Source organism: Oryza sativa, chromosome 2 (genome assembly GCF_034140825.1).
Source record: "Oryza sativa Japonica Group chromosome 2, ASM3414082v1".
Taxonomy (NCBI): domain Eukaryota; kingdom Viridiplantae; phylum Streptophyta; class Magnoliopsida; order Poales; family Poaceae; genus Oryza; species Oryza sativa.
Genome location: NC_089036.1, coordinates 32,306,617 through 32,329,117, shown reverse-complemented (window position 1 = coordinate 32,329,117; position 22,501 = coordinate 32,306,617). Strand labels below are relative to the sequence as shown.

The following is a 22,501-nucleotide window of genomic DNA, read 5'->3' as shown; positions in this document are numbered from 1 at the left end:
ACCGCCGCTGCCTCCATCGCTGGGCCACCGTCGACGCGCGAGAGAGGCGAGGGGAGGGTGCGAGAGAGCCATGGGGAGGAGAAGAGGAGAAGAAAGAGAACGATGAGAAGGGGACGCAGCGGAAGTGGATAAGAACGGCGAGAGCTCGACTTTATCTGCTCAGCTCGGCTTGGTTTTTAAAAGGTGTCGGTTTTTTCCTAAAAACCGACACCTTTAATTAATTAAAGGTGTCGGTTTTTTCCTAAAAACCGACACCTTTAATTAATTAAAGGTGTCGGTTTTTACTGAAAAACTGACACCCACAGTATAGGTGCTATTTTTTATGTTTTCGGACCGCAGAGGTGGGAAAAGATCTATAGGTGTTGATTTTAGCACTTCGGACACCTACAGTGCCGACATCTATTTAATATTTTGTAGCAGTGAGTCTTCAGCAAAAGTTTGAATTACCAGGTTTTTTCTTTAAGAGATAAGAGACCGGCATCCAAAACTAGTAGGCATGTGCATGTGCACTCGAAATAGCGGGCACCTCGGCGCGGTAACGCCGCGACTGGGGGGCAGGCGAGTCAAATTCGCGGTTTCCTTGCCCTCCCCCGGCCTTGCGGCAGCCGTGACGCCGCGCGGGGGACCGAGACCGCACGAGCGTTGCTGTTGCGAGGCGCGCACGGGACGAGACGTCCACGCGTTGTGGGGTCAGCACGCATTGCCATCTCATCCGATCCACTACTCCACTAGCGTTGTGGCCGGTGCTCCGGCCGCCCGGCCGGCCGTCAAACAGCCCGGACGCGTCTTCTCGGTGGACGCGCGAGAGGCGCCTCGGAGCGCACGGTGGACAGCCTGTGCTTGCGTCGTAGCATTTGCGGCCGTCGTAAATTGCGAAGGGGAAAATTCCACCTTGTTTTAGGATATCGAACATGAGGTAGAATTTTAGTCAGGTTATTCACCTGAAGTTACATGCCCTTCGATCCGATGCCAAAGGCTTCCTTCCTGGAAGCTGATCGCCTGACGCCAGATCTAACTGTTGACTCCATGGGATAAATTGTTTTTCGTTCAGGTTCATGCATAGCATGGGATCTGTATGTAACTGTAGTGCACTATGTGAGAATCACGGTGTACTCTGACTCAAGAGTTGGCTATGGGGTTTGCTTCAAAAAAAAAAAAAGAGTTGGATATGGGGGTTCCTGGAAAGATAGTACTGACCCTATATGTCCTAGGGTCCAAATCAGAGTTCGACTCTCACTTTTGTGTCCTTGCTTCCAGCGTGGCTTGTCTCTCGTCGTCCCAACACCGAAATCTTCGTGCAGGCGCAAGAACAGAGCGACCGCGACCACCACAAGAATACGCTGGAGAAGTGGGAGAAAAATTCTCAGAACCACAACTCCGTGGAGCGCTGAGAACGTAAGTGCACTCGTGGCCCCGCGCGTACTCGACACGTACCCCTCTAGATCTCGTCGTGATCTCCATGTCGGACAAGAAGGTTTGGTCAATTAGGCTATGTGGCACTCACATGCAATGCAAGACCAGCCGTAGGACGGTACGAGTTACATGCATAGATTGGCACAATGAAGTCGCCTGCAATCGATGCAGCACAAACATGGTTATCCCCCAATCTATTGGCGATGTTGTAACTAACACCGGCCAATCTTGTAAAATGAGCGCGTTGCACACTTGCATTTGCACACAGCTGCAGAGAGCACAAATTACGTGCTCTCCTCCGGCCGCGTCGAGCGGCATCGGGCTGCGTTTTGGCCGGTGTAATTCTTCGAGCCACACAAGGAGGCTCGTCAGTTCGTCATCCATCCACATCTCGTACACAGATGTTTCATCCGTTCATGCACAAACTCATCCTCACCTTGGGAACCTTCCGCTGCCACATGCGACGGACAGCTGTGGCTCATTGATAGGCCGGCGTGTATTCGCGCAGTCAAACCATCATCCAATGCACGGGGACTCCGGACACCATCCGAGTATAGTGTTGAGATTATAGACATATAATGATTTAATCTATTCCATAAATGAATCATGACATTACAGATGAAAACTAGCATGAACGCATCATTAGATCTACACATATAAACTACACAGTATAACATGAACAAATCAAATATGCGCAACATATTGAACACGTACCGAGGTGACGGAAAGACCGGCTGCTTGGTCGAAACTTTTCGCAAGTGTCTACGAAGGCACGAAACACGCGAGCGAAGAGGAAGGCGAGCCGTCGCGAACGAACAGGGAGCAGTCGCGCGAAGCGCTTCCCAAAAACCTTATTGCCGCCTTCTCCCGGTGCAGAACGTCGAAGGCAGAGGTTCCGGAGACCTGCTCTCCCGATCGCCGGTGCACACCGGCGAGCGGGATGGAGTAGTCTACGAGCGACGGCGCAGTACAGAGTAGGAGGCAAACCCTAGATTGATTTTGCGTATGTTGCGTGAAGACGGCAGGTCGGTTTATATAGAGAAGGGTCGCTTGATCAGGGCGCCCGCACGATCTCTACTGCGCGTAACCGAACCGGATAAGTCGCGCGTAACTTATCCGGACTCCACGCCGTTTGCACGCACCGGATCTTTCGAATCCGAATTTGCAGCAAAACAAAACTGCAAAAGGAGGCTGCATCTGCGCAAGGGTGAGGAGCCAATTTTTCGGACCATTCGACGCGTACGTCGTGCACGCGCGCCGCCGGCCCGGCCCGGCCAGGCGAGGCGAGCGAGCGCGCGCGTGTTTCCCCTCTTCTCTCCACCACACATGCTTCAAGTGGCTAGGAGGGCATCCTTCCTTTTAAGGAGGTCCCCCTCTCCTAGAATAAGCAAGGTGGTACTAAACTCCACATGCATGCCATCCCATGAGGTGGGCTTTTGTGATTTTCCAAAGAATTAATCTTCGAGTGGGCTAAGGCCCATTCATTAATTCCAACAATCCCCCACCAAATCTCAAAATCCCACTGAGATTTGCCTTTTCCAATGTACTGTTTATATACCAGCGGTTCGATGGAGACCAATTAAGGTTGAACATCCACCTAGAACTCCAAGCTACACTTACTCACAACTTGAACAATGGACTACGCCTTGAATTGCAAGTCTTGTGCAAGCAAGTTTCACTCAAAGTCTTATCTGGTACTAGACCGTCTGTAGACTACCCCTCGGGTAGAGCGTATAAGTCATACTCCTAGGTCTTTAGTAAGCTTCCTAGAAGATTCACCCCAAATCTTCATAGACTGCGACCAACAGTCAAGCTCACAAAGGTGAGTTCTTTCAAGAATGCTCTGCAGGACAACATCTTTGCTAATTAAAGCCAACAGAACTCATTAAGGCATAGCCAACCTGCCTTGCAGCTCACGAGAGTATATGCATCTTCACTTGGAGAGGGTATATATATTGGTACTCTCCTCTAGTTTATTAATGGTTTGTTCTTCCCAGGATCTAATTCACGGGATCTTCGATCACATAGACTGGGTTACCACCATAGTATAACTCACATGGGTCTCAAACCCATCTCCTTCGATGCATTGTCTATCACATTTCGTGATAGTCCCTTCGTGAAGGGATCTGCCAGGTTTCTCGCTGTTTGGATGTAATCCAACGTTATAACTCCGGAGTTTCTTAATTTCCTGACAGACTTCAATCGTCTTTTCACATGTCTAGACGATTTCATATTATCCTTAGAACTATTCACTTTGACAATTACCGTTTGATTGTCACAGTTCATAAGGATAGCCGGCACCGGTTTTTCAACAACAGGCAGATCCATTAATAGATCACGCAGCCATTCTGCCTCAACAGTAGCAGTATCCAGTGCCGTTAGCTCTGCTTCCATGGTTGACCTCGTCAAAATGGTCTGTTTGCAAGACCTCCATGAAACAGCACCACCATCCAGTGTGAAAACATATCCACTAGTGGCTTTGATCTCATCCACATCAGAGATCTAGTTAGAATCACTATAACCCTCCAGTACCGCAGGATACCCAGTATAGTGAAGCCCCAATTCCACAGTACCTTTCAGATAGCGCATTACTCGCTCAAGCGCACGCCAGTGATCATCTCCCGGATTAGAGGTAAATCGGCTCAACTTGCTCACAGCAAAGGAGATATCAGGCCTAGTTGCACTAGCCAGGTACATCAACGAGCCAATGATTTGGGAGTATTCCAGTTGATTCCTAGCAATTCTCTTGTTCTTGCGAAGCAACAAGCTAGGATCATAAGGTGTTGGAGAAGGCTTACTATCAATGTAGCCAAAACGATTCAAGATCTTCTCCACATAATGGGACTGCAAGAGTGTAATCCCATTCTCACCTCTAATTAGCTTAATGTTTAAGATAACATCAGCTACTCCCAAATCCTTCATATCAAAATTTTGAGACAAGAATGATTTAACCTCATTTATCACCTCAAGGTTTGTCCCAAATATCAGTATGTCGTCAACATACAAGCACAAAATAACTCCCTCACCCCCACCATGGCGATAGTACACACATTTATCTGCCTCATTGACTGCAAAGCCTGCAGATGTCAATGTTTTGTCAAATTTCTCATGCCATTGCTTAGGAGCTTGTTTCAGACCATACAAAGACTTCAACAATTTGCACACTTTGCCTTCTTGACCTTCAACTACAAACCCATCAGGTTGATCCATATAGATCTCCTCATCCAGCTCTCCATTAAGAAAAGCTGTCTTAACGTCCATTTGATGAACGAGAAGACCATGTGAGGCTGCTAGGGAAAGTAGCACACGAATTGTGGTCAATCTAGCAACAGGTGAGTAAGTGTCAAAGAAATATTCGCCTTCTTTCTGAGTATAGCCCTTAGCAACAAGCCGAGCCTTGTACTTTTCAATAGTACCGTCAGGCCTAAGCTTCTTCTTGAACACCCACTTGCACCCCACAGGTTTACACCCATAGGGTCGCTCTGTCACCTCCCAAGTTCCGTTAGCGATAATGGAATCCATTTCACTACGGACAGCCTCCTTCCAGTAGTCTGCATCAGGAGATGCATATGCTTCTGAAATTGACTTAGGAGTGTCATCCACAAGGTACACAGTGAAATCATCATCAAAAGACTTAGCCGTCCTTTGTCTCTTACTCCTTCGAGGAGCTTCACTGACATCCTCCTCAGAGACAAGTTCATGTGTATGTTCAGTTTGTTCTGGTGGTGTGATTGGACTGGGAATTATTTCAGAGGGTTGGTTCGAACCACTATGTGTATCCTTCATTGGGAAAAAGCTCTCAAAGAAGATAGAATCACGAGACTCCATAATTGTACCAACATGCATGTCCGGTACCTCGGATTTAACTATTAAAAATCTATAGGCAATGCTATGATGAGCATATCCCAGAAAAACACAGTCCACAGTCTTAGGTCCAAGTTTGCGCTTCTTCGTTATTGGTACATTGACTTTCGCCAAGCACCCCCATGTGCGCAAATAAGAAAGTGGTGGTTTTTTACCAATCCATATCTCATATGGTGTTTTGTCCTTATTTCTGTTAGGAACTATGTTTAACACATGATTTGAGGTCAACAATGCCTCCCCCCACCATGCCTTAGGCAGTCCCGCGGTGTCCAACATGGCATTCACCAAGTCAGTCAGTGTGCGGTTCTTCCTTTCAGCAATCCCATTAGACTCGGGAGAATAGGGAGGCGTCCTCTCATGTATGATGCCATGTTCCTCACAGAATAAGTCAAACTCGTTCGAGAAAAACTCTCCACCACGATCAGATCTAAGCCTTTTTATCTTTCTGTCAAGTTGATTTTCAACTTCTGCCTTATAAATTTTAAAATAGTCTAGAGCCTCGTCTTTCGTTTTCAACAAGTACACGTAGCAAAATCTAGTAGCATCATCAATCAATGTCATGAAATATCGTTTTCCACCCTTCGTCAACACCCCATTCATTTCACAAAGATCTGAATGTAGGAGTTCTAGTGGTGCCAAGTTTCTCTCCTCGGCAGCCTTGTGAGGCTTGCGAGGTTGCTTCGATTGCACACAACTATGGCACTTAGAACCTTTGACAATGGAAAACTTAGGAATTAAACACATGCTGGAAAGCCGAGACATCAAGCCAAAATTAATATGACATAAACGTGAATGCCAAACATTAGCCTCATCATCCACACTGCCACAAATATGGTTCACAGACTTATTGCAGAAATCAGAAAGGGAAAAACGGAACAGGCCTCCGCACTCATAACCTTTACCAATAAAATATACATGTTTAGACACGACTACTTTATTAGACTCAAAAACCAACTTAAATCCGTCTCTAGTCAGACGGGAGCCACTAACAAGATTCCTGTCGATAGAAGGGACATGCTGCATGTTCTTCAGCTGCACGATCTTTCCCGAAGTAAACTTCAGATCTACCGTGCCAACACCATGAACAGAAGCATGTGACCCATTCCCTATTAGGACGGTGGAACCCCGTGCGACCTGATAAGAAGAAAACAATGAAATGTCAGCACAAACATGTACATTGGCCCCAGTATCAACCCACCAATTAGTAGATTGATTAACTGAAAAAACAGTAGGTAAATTACCATACCCGCTTCCATGTCCAGTGTTGCCAATGGTCACATTAGCAGACTTAGAAGTCTGCCCTGCAGGTGCCTTCATCCCCTTGCGCTGTGGACACTTCCTAGCCAGATGACCAACTTGGCCACACACAAAGCAAGTCCTCTCATTCTGATTAGGATTGTTGTTGTTCTTCTTCTGCTTCTTGAAGTTGGTGGTCTGCTGAGCTTTGTATTTCCCCTTGCTCTTGTTCTGGGCCTTGTGCACAACATTGGCACTGGACTGCCCACCATCGCCCTTAGACGCGGCATCTTTTTCCCGAGCTTTCTCCTCAACATCAAGAGACGCTATCAACCCCTCAACGGAGTATTCCTGTCTCTTGTGTTTGAGTGCAGTACCGAAACTTCTCCAAGATGGAGGTAGTTTTGCAATAATGCACCCGGCCACAAATTTGTCGGGTAAGACACACTTAAGGAGTTCGAGTTCCCTAGCCATGGTTTGTATCTCATGAGCCTGTTCGACTACAGAACGGTTGTCAGCCATCTTGTAGTCATGAAACTGCTCCATAATATACAGATCATTGCTAGCATCAGTAGCACCGAATTTAGTATTCAGTGCATCCCACAACTCCTTAGCGTCGGTCATATGCATATACACCTCGACCAGACGATCGCCAAGAACGCTAAGAATGCATCCCACAAAGAGAGTAGTGGCTTCCTCGAATTGCTTCTGCTGTTCAGCAGTAAGAACTCCTTCAGGTTTGCCAGTACTCACCCAGAAGCATTTCATAGCTGTCAGCCACAGAGTGACCCTGATTTGCCATCTCTTAAAATGCACACCGGTTAATTTATCCGGCCTCAGTGCATCGGCAAAACCAGCCATAGTAAAATCACAGTGCCTATAATAAGGTTTTTGGATTGTTGAGATTATAGATATATAATGATTTAATCTATTCCATAAATGAATCATGACATTACAGATGAAAACTAGCATGAACGCATCATTAGATCTACACATATAAACTACACAGTATAACATGAACAAATCAAATATGCGCAACATATTGAACACGTACCGAGGTGACGGAAAGACCGGCTGCTTGGTCGAAACTTTTCGCAAGTGTCTACGAAGGCACGAAACACGCGAGCGAAGAGGAAGGCGAGCCGTCGCGAACGAACAGGGAGCAGTCGCGCGAAGCGCTTCCCAAAAACCTTATTGCCGCCTTCTCCCGGTGCAGAACGTCGAAGGCAGAGGTTCCGGAGACCTGCTCTCCCGATCGCCGGTGCACGCCGGCGAGCGGGATGGAGTAGTCTACGAGCGACGGCGCTCTACTGCGCGTAACCGAACCGGATAAGTCGCGCGTAACTTATCCGGACTCCACGCCGTTTGCACGCACCGGATCTTTCGGAACGTTTCCAAAACAAAACTGCAAAAGGAGGCTGCATCTGCGCAAGGGTGAGGAGCCAATTTTTCGGACCATTCGACGCGTATGTCGTGCACGCGCGCCGCCGGCCCGGCGAGGCGAGCGAGCGCGCGCGTGTGTTTCCCCTCTTCTCTCCACCACACATGCTTCAAGTGGCTAGGAGGGCATCCTCCCTTTTAAGGAGGTCCCCCTCTCCTAGAATAAGCAAGGTGGTACTAAACTACACATGCATGCCATCCCATGAGGTTGGCTTTTGTGATTTTCCAAAGAATTAATCTTCGAGTGGGCTAAGGCACATTCATTAATTCCAACATATAGTACTCCGCCATTTTGACTCGCGCGCCTCGGCATCGTATCTGGAACCGTGCCCAGAAGCAACTGGACAGCGCGGGGCGCGGCGAGCGACACACGGTGGCGCGCGTGTGCGGTACAGCACAGCTCATGCTGTCCCCCGCCCGCCGCGCCATGCATTCTGCCCCCGGTTGCAACCGCAAGTAGGCGCAGGATATGATCGAACGAACCATCGCCGAAGTCAAGCAGATCACCACGGGCCCATGGCTCATGGATTATTGGCCTACAAATAGGCAGCGGGGAGACAGCCTTTTCCATCACCACAAGGGAAGCAAACACAATTACACGACGAGCTCGATCATCAAGTGGCTCTAGCTAGCTCGATCCCACGAGTGCTCCATTTTGGCCGTGCGATATCGCGATCAATGGCTTCGTTTAGGCTAATGATAGCGGCGGTGTCTCTGAGCCTCGTGCAGCTCTCCATGGGGAGCAGGAGGTTAATGGAGCTGTACATACCTCCGGCGAGTGACCAGCTCACGTACCACCACGGCAGCGTGCTCAGTGGCGACATCCCGGTGTCCATCCTCTGGTACGGCAAATTCACGCCGACGCAGATGTCGATCATCGCCGACTTCGTCGTCTCGCTCACCGGCGCGCCGAACGCGGCCACGCCGTCGGTCGGGCAGTGGTGGGGCACCATCGAACAGCTCTACCTGTCCAACGCCGCCACGAACAGCCAGACCTCCACACGCGTGCTCCTCGATGAGCAGGTCTCGGACGAGCAGTGCTCCCTCGGCAAGTCTCTCACCCTGGCTCAGATCGACCAGCTCGCCGCGCGCGTCGGCACCAAGAGGGGAGGCGTCGCGCTCGTCTTCACCGACGAGGACGTCACCGTCGAAGGCTTCTGCAGCAGCCGGTGCGGCAAGCACGGCTCGGACGCGAGCGCCGGCACCACCCACATCTGGGTCGGCAACTCTGCGAAGCAGTGCCCGGGGCAGTGCGCGTGGCCGTTCGCGCAGCCGGTGTACGGGCCACAGGGCACGCCGCTGGTGGCGCCCAACAACGACGTCGGCGCGGACGGGATGGTGATGATCCTCGCCTCGATGGTGGCCGGCACGGTGACCAACCCGTACGGCGATGGGTTCTACCAGGGGCCCCAGGACGCGCCGCTGGAGGCGTGCTCGGCGTGCCCGGGAGTCTACGGCAGCGGCGCGTACCCGGGGAACGCCGGTAAACTCCTCGTCGACGCCACCACCGGAGCCAGCTACAACGCCAACGGCGCGAACAGGAGGAAGTACCTGCTCCCGGCGTTGTACAATCCCGCAACGTCCTCCTGCGACACGCTTGTGTAATCCATAGTGCCGGACACGTTACGTGTTCTGTACCTGTACGCTTGGGAAGTTGTACATACGAGTTGGGAAAGTAATGGAATCACTTTGTTCGTTCTAATCGGCACAAATTCGGCCCATAGCTGTGGGCCAAATTACTACTCTGGGCTATACTAGGGATGTCGAACGCAGTGAGGTACTGGGCCACTAGCCCATGAAAACAGAGGTCATCTTTTCAGCCCAACATATCCTACCAGCAAATCAACCGGAGCAAGCCCATCTAAGAAGGTCTAGTTTTTTGATATAAACTACCATGAAAATCTCAAGAAAACGGTAAATTCGTGCCGCAATTGTACCTGAGTTTGTTGTGCCCGTCCGCTCGAACTTGTAAACAATCACTTAGTAATACACGGCGCGAATGGATAAGATGTTACTGTTAGATAGATATCCCTCCCCTTGAGCCCAACGGTTCAAGGGGGCCTTGACCCGCGCCCTGATCGGGGGCACCCAGCCCAATGGCTGGTGGGTCTCCCGTCACACTGTGCCATATAAAGAGGGATGGAGGACGGGACGGCACAAGACACGAGGTTCGTCGCCGCCGCCACTCCACCCTATAAACCCTAAACCGATCTAGAGGGGGCGCAGCCAGTGACGGGAAGTCCACCGCCACGCCACGCCTCGTCGTCGACACCGTCGCTGCTACAAACCGCATCACCGCCATCAGCGCCGAGCACATCGTCGCCGTCGTCCACGTCAAGCCCGCGACGACAACGACGATGGCCGGCTGCACTTCTTCCTCCTCAACAACGACTGGTCACATCCCTAAACCCTCTCACTCCCTCTTGTTTATTCATCCATTGTTGTTAATCTATCACAAATAGAACTACCCGACTAGATCTAAACCTAGGTGATCCAATAGACAACACTAACAATGGTATCAGAGCGACCCTAGGGTTTAGATCGATTCGGGGATAGACATCCACAAAGAAGAAAGAAATCCAAAGATCAAGAGAAAAGAACAGCACACGATCCGCACGGGTCAAAAAGAAAAGAGACTCACCTACCGCCGCCGCCGGCTGCCGCAGACGCGCGCGGGAGTCATGCCATGCCGCCGGCCGTCCTCGACGCCGCGCGCAAGAGATGGAGAGGGCAGACGGCTCCGGGGCCGCAGCACGACCGCTCGACGGCGGCGCACTCCCCCTCGGGCGAGTGCGCGCACCGGCAAGAGGATGTGCAGCGGCGCCGCCGCTCGTCGTCGCCCGCTCGAGCTCCGAGAGAAAAGAAGGGCCGGCGCCGCGCCGCCGTGCTCGCCGGCCGCCGCGTCGCTCCGCCATGCCGCCGCGCCATGCCGCCGCAGCTAGGGTTTCGGCCGGCGAGCACGGCTAGGGTTTCGGCCAGTGGCTTGGGGGGGTGGGGGTTTTTGTTTCCCCAAAAGAGGCGCCCGGCCGTCCGATCGAAACCCTAGCGATCGGACGGCCAACGATGGTTGGGCCTGTTTTGGCCCAAGAAGGAGGCGCGTGGCGGGGCTTTCCCAACCCAGGCCTAGGTTGCGGCCTGGGGGGAGGGGGAAGCCCGCGCGCGCAAAAGGGCCGGCAAAAGTCCAATTTTGGTCCATCGGGGCCAAAAGAAAAAGAAAAGGAGTCTATTTTTAGTCCTTGTTTCAGAAGCATTTACAATTATAGTTATTAAATGTGTTTATTTCTATGCAATTTGAACCAACGTGAAAATTGTTTAGAGAATAGATAAATGTGAGAAATGCTTCTGAACATGTACTTTGTATATTTTCATGCAAATTACAATAGAATTTTGAATTGTTTTTGCATGTTTTACCTCTGTTTAAATTTGAACCAACGGGAAAATTTTTACAGAGAGTAAACAACAGAGTTTTGTTACAATTTATATGAATTGTATATAGATCTTCCGCTGCAAATAGATGAAATTGATGAAAATTAGTGTTTCTAAAATTAAATTTCGAACCAACGGGAGATTTTAATTTAGGAACATTAATTATGTGCTATGATGTTGTAATTTTTCTGACCAACGTTGATAATTGCAATGTTATAGTTATGGTTCTATGTGTTATGTCTATTTTTTGCCCAACGGTAATGTAGACTTAATACAAAATATTTTAATGTGAATTTTGTTCTCACAATACATGATCATATCAGGTGGCTACTCCTTGATGGGTTACATTAAAGATATTCCGACCCTGAAAGGAGATAACTACGAAGAATGGAAAAGAGAACTCGACCTTGCTTTTATCTTGGGAGAAGTGGACTGGGTGTTGACTACCCCATGTCCTATAGAACCTGCTGAACTTTTTCAGATGTGAAAATGAGTCAGATGCTGAATGGCAAAAGAGAGAGAGGGACAATGCTTCCCTCATCATGTCGTATGACATTGAGCATGCGAAATGGTCCTTAGCCAACAAGAACTGTTTGGCTGCGGTAAAGAACACGATTGAGCCAACCATATTGGGCTCAATCCCAGAGTATGACACCGTCTCTAATTACCTCGAAAGTATAAAGAGCCAGTTTACTGGTTCTTCAAAGTTTCATGCGACACAACTGATAAAGCAGCTTGTGACAGAGAGGTACCATGGAGGTGGTGTAAAAGATTACATTCTTAGGATGAGCAACATGGCTTCTAAGTTGAAGCAAAAAAGTTTTGGGCATCTCAGATGACTTTTTGGTCCATCTAGTTATGTCCTCATTGCCAAAGAACTTTGACAACCTTGTTGTCAACTACAAAATAAGTCCAGAGAAATGGAATCTTGAAGAGCTCATCTCTAATTGTGTGCAAGAGGAGGAAAGACTCAAAGAGACCAATGGTGGCTCCATTAACCTTGTTAAAGATAACAAGGAAAAGAGCCAGAGGTCACCCTCCTCAAAAGCTAAACAGCCTCAGCATCTGCCTTAGCAACAACAGTTTACAGTTGAGACAGGATCAGTGTCTCCACTGCAAGAAGACAAGACATTCCAAGAAAGATCGTCCTGACTTCCTGGCAGTGATCATGGCAAAGAAAGGTGAGAACATTATTACATTTGTAAATGAATCTCATTATGATTGGTTATTCTAGATCCACATGGTGGATTGATTCTAGAGCAACTATTCATGTGTGTAATTGTTTAAAGGGATTCCGTTCAATGAGGACTACGCAAAGAAGTGAAATATCCATTAGAGTTGCCAATGGAGTTGAAGCAAAAGTTGAAGCTGTTGGAGATCTTTGCCTAGAGCTCGCGAATGGCTTCACACTTTTACTTCCAGATGTTTTTATGTCCCTTCTTTGCAAAGAAGTATCCAAATTGGATTTTGATAGATATGATTGCTATTTTGGAAATGGCAAATGTGAACTATGGTATAATAATGCATGTGTTGGTCTTGCTCTGTTGCAAAATCAGCTTTATTTGTTATCTCTTTTTGAGAATGTGAATGTTGTGTCCTCGGTGACAAAAGAAAAGAAAGCGAACTCTTGATGTCTCATCGAAATTATGGCACTGTCGTTTAGGCCATATTTCGAGGGGGAGAATTGAGAGACTGGTTAAGAATATAATTCTTCCTCCATTGGAGTTCTTAGTTTTAGAACAATGCATACAATGCATAGAATGCATCGGTGCCCAAAACACCGTATGAGCTATGGATCCTCCGTGTGTGGGGGAGTCTTGCAAAGGATAAAGTATTTAACCCAAATTTTGGAAAATTGGATCCCAAAACAGTAAGCTGCCATTTTATTGGCTATTCTGAAAGATCAAAGAGTTATCGTTTCTACTACCCAAACAGTTGTGCAAAGTTTAAAGAAACGAAACACGCCGTCTTCTTGGAAGATGAAATGATTAGGGGGAGCTCGGTAGTTCGAGAAATTGATCTTGAGGAGAGGCGGGTGTCTGTACCCGCTCCGTCTACTTAGGAACCTTTCTTCTCTCTACCTACTGATGTTGTGCCAGCAATGCATGCCGTTGCGGTACCAACACCTGTTGTTATCTCTCCTATGGCAACAATGAATGAAAGTGAGGAACCTGTTTTACAGGATTCAACAGAAATTATTGCCACACCAGAGGAGGAGCTGCAATAGTCTCAAACAGATAATGTGCCAAATGTGGAGGCCCCTAGAAGGTCTGAAAGAGTCCGAAGATCGGTTATCCGTGATGACTATCATGTTTATAATATAGAAGAGTCGCATATGGAGGATGATGCCACCTCATACGAAGAGGCCATGAGAAGCGCTCGCTCATCTGAATGGTTGGAAGCCATGAAAGATGAAATGAGATCAATGATATTAAATGATGTCTGGGATTTAGAAAAAATTCCTAAAGGAGCTAAAACAGTAGGCTGTAAATGGGTCTACAAAACCAAATATGACTCCAGAGGGAATATAGAAAGGTTTAAAGCGCGACTTGTGGTAAAAGGCTTCACGCAAAGAGAATGGGCTGATTACAATGAGACTTTTCTCCAGTCTTTTGTAAAGATTCCTTCATGATTATAACGGCACTAGTGGCACATTATGACTTGGAATTACATCAGATGGATGTAAAAACAGAATTTCTAAATGGTGATTTGAAGAAAAAAGTATACATGGCACAACCGAAAGGTTTCGTCATGAAAGGAAACGAAAATATGGGATGCCGTATAATGAGATCAATTTATGGATTAAAACAAGCTTCGAGACAATGGTACTTGAAGTTTGATGGGACAATAAAGAAATTTTGGGTTTTCAAGAGAATATCGAGGACAACTGTATTGATTCAAATTTAAGAATGGGATATTTATTTTCCTAATTCTGTATGTAGATGACGTTCTACTGGCTTGTAGTGATGTCAGTCTACTGTAGGAAACAAAGAAATTCTTGTCCTCAAACTTTGACATGAAAGACCTCGGTGAGTATTTATATGTTTTGGGCATAGAGATTCACCGAGATAGAATAAAGTATGCATTGGGACTTTCTCAAAAGGCATATATAGAAAAGGTGTTGAAGAAATTCAATATGAACAGATGCAGTGCTACACCTGCTCCTATAGTCAAAGGCGAAAAGTATGGGGCATCGTAATGTCCCAGAAATCAGTATGAGCTCAATGAAATGAAAACAAAGCCATATGCGTCAGCTGTAGGAAGCCTACAGTACGCGCAAGTGTGCACACGACCTGACTTGGCATTTGTTACCGGGTTACTTGGCAGATTTCAAAGTAATCCAGGCCCAGTGCACTGAAAATTGGTATAGAAAGTCTTGTGTTATTTGCAAAGAACAAAAGGCCTCATGCTGTCTTACAGAAAATCAGAATCGCTCCAGATAGTGGGGTATTCAGATTCTGACTTTGCAAAAGATAATACAAAGTTAACATCGGGATACGTGTTAACCCTGGCAGTAGGAGCTATTTCATGGAAAAGATCAAAACAGACCATCACTGCAGGGTCTACTATATATGCCGAGTTTATAGCATGCTATGAGGCAACGGGGCAGGTGAACTGGCTAAAGAAGTTCATACCCGGTTTAAAGGTGGTTGACAGTATTGAGAAACCACTAAAGTTATACTGCGATAGAGAACCCGCAGTAATGTACTCTCACAACAATCAGTCAAGTGGTGCTGCCAAACACATTGACATAAAGTACTATGTTGTGAAAGACGAAGTCTGGGATCAAACAATCAATCTCAAGCACATTAGAACAGAAAGGATGCTCGCGGATCCGCTCATGAAAGGCCAACCTCCCAACATGTTCAAGGAACATGTAGCATGCATGGGTTTAAGGGAAGCCTTATGAATCCTGCATTATAGGGCCCAAAAGTTAAAGTATCTGTTTCTGAATAGAGATGTGTATAGTGGCTGTGGAATCCATCGGTAATTAACCGTGACGATGAAACATGCTCTATATGTAAATCTGTGATGGAATAGAAAAAGCTAAAAGAAATAGTGAGATCAAGGGGGAGATTGTTAGATAGATCTCCCTCCCCTTGAGCCGTTGGGCTCAAGGGGGCCTTGACCCGCGCCCTGATCGGGGGCGCCCAGCCCAATGGCTGGTGGGCCCCCGTCACACTGTTGCATATAAAGAGGGGTGGAGGACGGGACGACACAAGACACGAGGTTCGTCGCCGCCGCCACTCCACCCCATAAACCCTAAACCGATCTCGAGGGGGGCGCAGTCAGTGACGGGAAGTCCACCGCCGCGCCACGCCTCGTCGTCGACACCGTCGCTGCTGCAACCGCATCACTGCCATCGTCGCCGAGCACATCGTCGCCGCCGTCCACGTCAAGCCCGCGACGACAACGACGATGGCCGGCTGCACTTCTTCCTCAACAACGACTGGTCACATCCCTAAACCCTCTCACTCCCTCTTGTTTATTCATCCATTGTTGTTCATCTATCGCAAATAGAACCACCCGACTAGATCTAAACCTAGGTGATCCAATAGACAACACTAACAGTTACAAGTTGATCCGGTGCGCCGCCGTTAGCCCATGCTGTATATGGCTTAAGAGATTTTTGGCCATGGCGTAGCATATTAGTACTAGCTGCAGACCTGCAGTAGGATGTCAATTGGCGAGTAGTGTCTCTGCCTTCTTCGTTCAATAATCACCATTCTGTGAGTATTGTTTGCCTACTCTTAGCAGTTCTAGTGGAAAAGTCCCATCTCTTCATCAAACAAGCAAGCGAGGGTGCAGCCTTTTGCTACTGATGATATCCAGACACAAAGAACAGAGGGTGTAATGGCGAATTGAATCCATTGCCCCCATGATACAATACAAACCGAATCCATCGAACAATGAATAGTAAACACCATGTCAGAGACTGAAGTTAATAGCCCCTCCGTGTTCACAGTCTGCGTGCGAGCAGCCCATCGTTGCCGGCTTGCAGCCACCCACGTTGTGCGGCTCCGAGATGCAATTGGACTAGATAGATCATCACGTATTGTCGCTGCAAGACTTTGGTCACTTCCTGCAATCACAACCAGTGGCTGAGTGGCATACTTGCATGTTGCTCTGCGTGTACTGTGAAATCACGGTGGACGCTGGTCGTCGCTCTTACCGGGGGTCTTGGTCTCTTGGAGACCGGTTCAGTACTTCGCCTATATAGCTATGTACGCCTCTTCACAGGGGTCTTGGAGATCGGTTAATGCCGATGGGAACGTTTGATGGATCCAACTATGTACGGCGTGTACGTACATGACCTCGTAGGCCGTGGTTTCCCTCCGTTTCAGCAGCATTTCAGTTCTCAACCGGCACCCAAGGTTGTCAGTATCCCGATTCATATCCTAATATCTTATGATACTACGATCCTACCAAGCCGAAACGATACCGATCCCATCTAGTATTCTAATTTTCATAGTATCTCGACCCTACTATTCATTACTACACGATCCTACGAAATCTTAGGTGGTATTCCGATTCTACGATCCCTACGATACTACAAATTATTATTTAAAATAACATGGTTTGAAAATATTGTAACTAAATATGCTCAAATTTATATGAAAATCAATTAAATATATCAAAATCAACATGGTTTCTCTTGATAAATGTCTCTATTTGCATGACATATATCATTACTATATTTTTTTATATGGCTGTATATAATTAATATAAATATTAATTAAACTTAAAAAAGAAAAATCTTATAGTATCTCAATACTACGATACGATATTATTTTGACTAAAACGATACTAGTATCCCGATCCTAACAACCTTGCCGGCGCCTGCTGCCAACCTACCAACGGCACGGCCGCCCTACTCCTCCGGCGTTTGACCGCTTGCTGTTCTTCTTCCTGCTCGGCGCTGCTTGTGAGTTGGGTACTCCTGTTTCCTGACCCTCTACACCGTGTACACGCCATTGACCGGGGCTATTGGCAGCTGAAAAGTGAAAACCGCATTTTGATGCGACCTCCCATATATCGCTATATCGCTGAGAACTGTTCGGTGATCACATATGGATACGGGGTGTGTTTAGTCCACGCTAAAATTAAAAATTTAATTGAAATTGAAACGATGTGACGGAAAAGTTGAAAGTTTATGTGTGTAGGAAAGTTTTGATGTGATGAAAAAGTTAAAAGTTTGAAGAAAAAATTAGGAACTAAACCAGGCCATGGTTGATTAAGATGTAATGCATCTCCCATTCTCACTCCTCAAGCCGACGTCTGTCTACTTCGGTTTTGCTGCCACGGAGAATTTGGACCATGCATATGCATCAGAGGAGAACAGAGGTGTGCATCAGAATTCAGAGAACAGATATGAGCTGTTCTCCAGCTCCGTATACTCGATTCCTATCTGTCCTAGCGGCCATATTGAGATTGGATCGAGTAGCAAGTACTAGCCGCTAGCATTAGCAGGGATGAAAATACAGTGAAATTCGACCCGCTCGTCCGGTACCTATCAGTCCTGTAATGTTAACCCCACTAGCTCCTCGACCTTTCCTTATCGTGATGTGGCATTGTGTTCATCCGGGATGCTATGCTAGCTCATTCATTGTGACAGGCTACTCACTCACTCACTTGGTCAAAGTGTCAAACCGGACCATATTCCCAAAATGAGAGCGATTGTTATGGCGCCATTCAATTCCCCTCCTCCGAATTCTCCTTCGCTCCGAGAAACCGGCTCAATTCTTTTCCCAGGAAGGAGAGATATATGAGCTGGTAGATTCTCACTAGCTACAAGCCGTGTGCGGGTCTCTGCGGTTACACGCCAAGGAGTGATGCTGTGATAGGTAAACATGTAGCAGCGAGGCGTGGTCACGGCCCTGTCCTTGCTGCGCCCCTCCACTCTGCAGCATCGCCCCCTCTATTTGTACATTTGCCCATGTCGTTTCATTCCTCCTCCCACTTCGCAAATTTGCTAGTACTCGTTTAGGCCACTGACCACTCTCCTCTCTTACGTTCCTCTGCCGCCATCGCTGCGCATCTCCAACCTTAGCTCCAAGGAGAACCAGCTAGCTAGCTGCGTCGTCTCTACTAATCTAGGGTGACGCATGGAGGAAGCTAGCAGCTAGCTTACTGTCCAATCTCACTGCTTCACAAAGAAGCTTCTCTTTTCTTTTACTGTTCAGGAGGCTTCACTCTTCTCGGCAACCTCTCCCCAATACAGACTAGCTGGCTGTAACGAGATGGTCTCATGGCCGTGAGATCACCTCACCGAGCATTCCTAGTGGCCATGATTCTGGTGAGCTTCCTTCTCGGAGCTGCAGCCGGCATCCGCAGCACGACGCTGTCTTCTTCTCAGGTATTGCAGCTATCACCCGCGCTTGTTTCAGGCGTACGAACGTTAGGTAGGCTGCATAGCTTCTGTTCGCGCCTGAAGCGCATTGCGCTTGCTGTGTGCAGAGCCTAGCGGAGGACAAGTCGCGGCTGGGGTCGACGCCGCCGAGCTGCCACAACCGGTGCAACGCGTGCAACCCCTGCACGCCCGTCCAGGTGGCGGCGCTGCCGGGGGTTAGCCGCCCGGCGAGCGCCGCCGACCGAGTTGATGTCGCCGGGTTCGCGCAGTACTCCAACTACAAACCGCTGGGTTGGAAATGCCGCTGCGCCGGCCGCCTCTTCGACCCCTAGATGTCAGTCTACTTAGCTCAATTCTCGACGGCGCTCCGCCTCTGTAATCTGAATATGTACTACTATGCCAGTAGATGAGTATCAGGCCATCATCCTCCATGGTCAGGTTTTGGTTAGTTAATCTGCTCTGCTCCCTCTCCACTCTTCAAGGCTGCAACCACAGTTTTTCATCGCCATATTTTTGTTGTGTTGAGTAACACTTTAACTAGCACATGTAAGAGTGATTGGGAGCAGTAAATTCAGTGTAGAGTAGAGTGTAGTACTCCTAGCTACTAGTAGTAGAAGTAATGCTCTGCTCATGGCATGTTAAAAAGGCAAAGGGCAAGCCTGCATGGCTGCATGTGACACCCTCTGATGAATCTGATGAAGCTCTGAATCCCATCGTCACAAGGTTTTTGCGCCCCCACGTACAGCGGCGATCTGAATTAGCGCCCTTGACCGGGTCTCGAACACGTCCGAAAAAGCAGCAGGCTGCGCTCGCCGTGGAGCCCTGGACCGGCCGTGATGATTGATTGATTGCCCTGTGGTCTCGTTGTAATCTTGCGTGAGGTGCGTTTGTGTGGCGCACGGTGGCGGATCACGTTTTTGAACCTGATCGATGACCGTATCTCGGTACGATTTCCGGTTTCTCGCCATGTGTTTATTAATTGAGGTGTCCCCCCGGTGGTGCGGTGCGGCCCCTCTCTCTCACGTATGGGGCTCGCCGCGCTTGGAAGCACCTGCAGAGGCGTTGTTCTTGTCGGGCCTCCGCTGTAGCGGCGCACAGGCTTAGGTGTCCCCCCGCGCCCGCCGTGCAGTGGCCGGTAGCGACGACGACGCAGGGTTGCCCTGACAGTTTTTTCAAATAGAAATATCACCGGTATCTTCAGAATTAGCGGATCACCGATATGTTCCTGGTCTATCGCATAACAGTAGAAGCGTGAGATGATGTATAACACCCGTATCCTTCCTTTTGCCCTTAAAAGTATTACATAAGTAGAGTAAGCCAATCTTAAATATCTCACCTTGCCCCTGTATATATAGAGATCTTAAAAGGAGATAGGAGTATATTATATTTTTATTCTGGTAATCTGGTTCAGATTGGTACGTAAGAAAGGATGTTATCTTTCCGGGAGATAATATTCCATGACGCTGCGTTCTCTGTCTCACGAGCGACAGAAGCGTGTGAAGAGAGGGCAGGCGCAAACCTAGCACGTAATGACGCTACGTGAAGAAATTGCTTATGTCATATTTCTGTATAAATCAGATAAATCAAATTCAGCAACCTAGACAGTCCCTTCTATTTTTGTTGAGATGAATTCAGCAACTCGTCAGGCGGTCTCCAGTGTTGGGCCTACGGTGGATTCTGTAGCTCAGCCCGTCAGTCCATACGCCACTACGGAGTCCGGAGAGAAAGCCCATCGAAAAAGCAAGGCCCACACAATGTAGGCCTAACCAGGCGGCTGCAAGCCTGCACGACGATATGCTTTCGTTTAGTACCACCTCGACAATTCGAGGTGATGGGGGTGGGAGCTGTTCCTATATAATCCGCGGCTGGTGCTCCGTTGCAACATACTTACCTGGACGGGGTCAACGGGCGATCAAGAAGGGCCCGTGGCCTAGGCCAATGCCCCACATTGCACTTGGTGGGCGCGTTGGCTTACCATCTCCCCAAGTGGGAGAGTGGACGTCATAATTTGTGATAGAGGGGGTACGCGTTCGCGCGGCCCCTGCTAATTCTTTCAAATTAAATTTTGGTCAATGCCTATTTTGATCAACTCCTGGTCGTATTTCTCAGAGCATTAGTCCGTTGAGTTGTTTAATGTTCTGGTCTTCTATTATTTGTTATGGGCCTATGCTGAAGGGCCTGTTCTTCCGTGTTAAAAAGCCCCACCGATGCCGTTAGAATTGTTTGGGCTGGATGATGGTCTGTGCTGAAACAGTATTTTGTGTGGGGAAAAGTCCACATCATGTCCCTTAGGTATGCGTCACTTGAGCCTCTCAACACAAAACCGGTTCCCTCAGTCATCTGCAGTGGGTGTATCTGTGTATCTTAATTTTTAGTTGGAAACTTTCTTATAGCTATCTGTACTGTACTAGCAAAATGCCCGTGCGAAGCATGGTGTATTAAAATTAAAAATGTTTGTTTTTAACCGAATTTATTTCAAAGTGATTTGGTAATTTTGCTTGCTAGAAATAGTCTCAAATGATAGAAAGAAATATAGTAACTCATAATAAATTATTATACAATAGTGCGTTACAACGGGAAAAACTAATGTTATTAACTTAGTAAAGTAATAGAAAAATGAGCATCCACATTTTCTCTTATGATCTAGAAATTCTCATATTAATTGATTAAAATATAAAAATAAGCAGAACTCATCGTAGATAAGGACTCTTTCATTTTTCTAAAAAAAATCACGTTGTCCAATCGGATTATCTGCATAAAACAAATCTTTTGCCAAAAAAAAAACCTAAACTGGATAGATTATAAAGTATAAATTATAAAATAAATAATATTGGATGAGGAGTCTAGAATATTCTCCAAAAGAGCCTAGAGTACATATAGGAATACAATTGAGAAAAAGAATTAAAATTCAAAATAAAAAAATATTGAAAGAAGAGTTTAGAGTCCATATAGAAAACTAATTAGAACAATAAAAAAAATAGGAATATTGGAAGAAGAATATAGTCCATATAGAATTAAAAAAATTAATATTATTTAACTTTAGTATAAATTTAAAATCTATATCATGACAAATAAATAATTAATTTTTAGTCAAAAAATAAATCCATATCATGAGAAAAATCTAGACAAATTTTTAGTTTATTCAATTTAGTTGGAACTAAATTAATAATCAGTCATAAAAACTTAAAATGGTATTAATGCTATTTCTGAAAATAGAAAGATGCTTAAAATTAGAGAAAACATTGATTTTAGTCGCGGCCCATTTGGAGGCCCAATAGTCCGGCGGCCCGATGCGGGAAAAGCCAGAGCCGTCCGATCAAATGGACGGTCCGGAGCCCTAAACACGAGCAGCTGCGGCGGCGCCCTTCCTCCCTCCCCGCGAGCGGCGGCGGCGACAGAGCCGCCGGCTTCCTCCTCCCCGTCTCGCCTCCCTCGCCGGCGACCGCTCCCTTCGCCCTGTCTCGTCTCCCTCGCCCCCTCCTCCTCTCCCTCTCGCCTCTCTCCCGCGGTGGATATAGCAGCGGTGGCGGTGGCGGTGGCGGTGGCGGTAGGGGCGGCTCCATCCTTTCCTCTAGCCTCCCTTTCAAGGCAGATTTGCCAGTGGTGGTGGTGGCGGCGGCCGCGGCCACGGGCAAATCTAGCGGCGGCGGCTCCCTCCGCCCTCTCTCGCCTTCCTCCCGCGGCTGATCCAGCGGCGTCCACTGGTGGATCTGTCAGCAGTGGCGGCGACCGCGTGCGGATCCAGCAGCGGCAGCTCCCTCCGCCACCTCT

At 47.7% G+C, this 22,501-nt stretch overlaps 2 protein-coding genes and 1 non-coding gene across 3 annotated transcripts; all 3 read left to right on the top strand.

Moving 5' to 3' along the window:
• The first annotated feature begins 8,522 nt into the window (after window positions 1-8,522).
• On the top strand, window positions 8,523-9,655 carry LOC4330777 (protein EXORDIUM). The gene has a single exon (XM_015768452.3). The coding sequence runs from the start codon at window positions 8,632-8,634 to the stop codon at window positions 9,556-9,558; it is 927 nt and encodes a 308-aa protein (XP_015623938.1). The 5' UTR covers window positions 8,523-8,631; the 3' UTR covers window positions 9,559-9,655.
• Window positions 9,656-18,172: 8,517 nt separating this feature from the next.
• On the top strand, window positions 18,173-19,443 carry LOC4330776 (EPIDERMAL PATTERNING FACTOR-like protein 1). Its single transcript, XM_015768751.3, has 2 exons — window positions 18,173-18,736; window positions 18,838-19,443. The coding sequence occupies exons 1-2, from the start codon at window positions 18,629-18,631 to the stop codon at window positions 19,060-19,062; spliced, it is 333 nt and encodes a 110-aa protein (XP_015624237.1). The 5' UTR covers window positions 18,173-18,628; the 3' UTR covers window positions 19,063-19,443.
• Window positions 19,444-20,613: 1,170 nt separating this feature from the next.
• On the top strand, window positions 20,614-20,774 carry LOC112938073 (U1 spliceosomal RNA). Its single transcript, XR_003241123.2, has one exon. It is a non-coding gene; the product is annotated as a U1 spliceosomal RNA (small nuclear RNA).
• Window positions 20,775-22,501: the final 1,727 nt, after the last annotated feature.

What these genes read in the sequence shown, in the direction of transcription:
- LOC4330777 (XM_015768452.3), top strand. Translation starts at nt 8,632, where the DNA reads ATGGCTTCGTTTAGGCTAATGATAGCGGCGGTGTCTCTGAGCCTCGTG.
- LOC4330776 (XM_015768751.3), top strand. Translation starts at nt 18,629, where the DNA reads ATGGCCGTGAGATCACCTCACCGAGCATTCCTAGTGGCCATGATTCTG. An exon ending in CGACGCTGTCTTCTTCTCAG is followed by an intron (nt 18,737 to 18,837) that starts GTATTGCAGCTA and finishes TGCTGTGTGCAG; the next exon opens with AGCCTAGCGGAGGACAAGTC.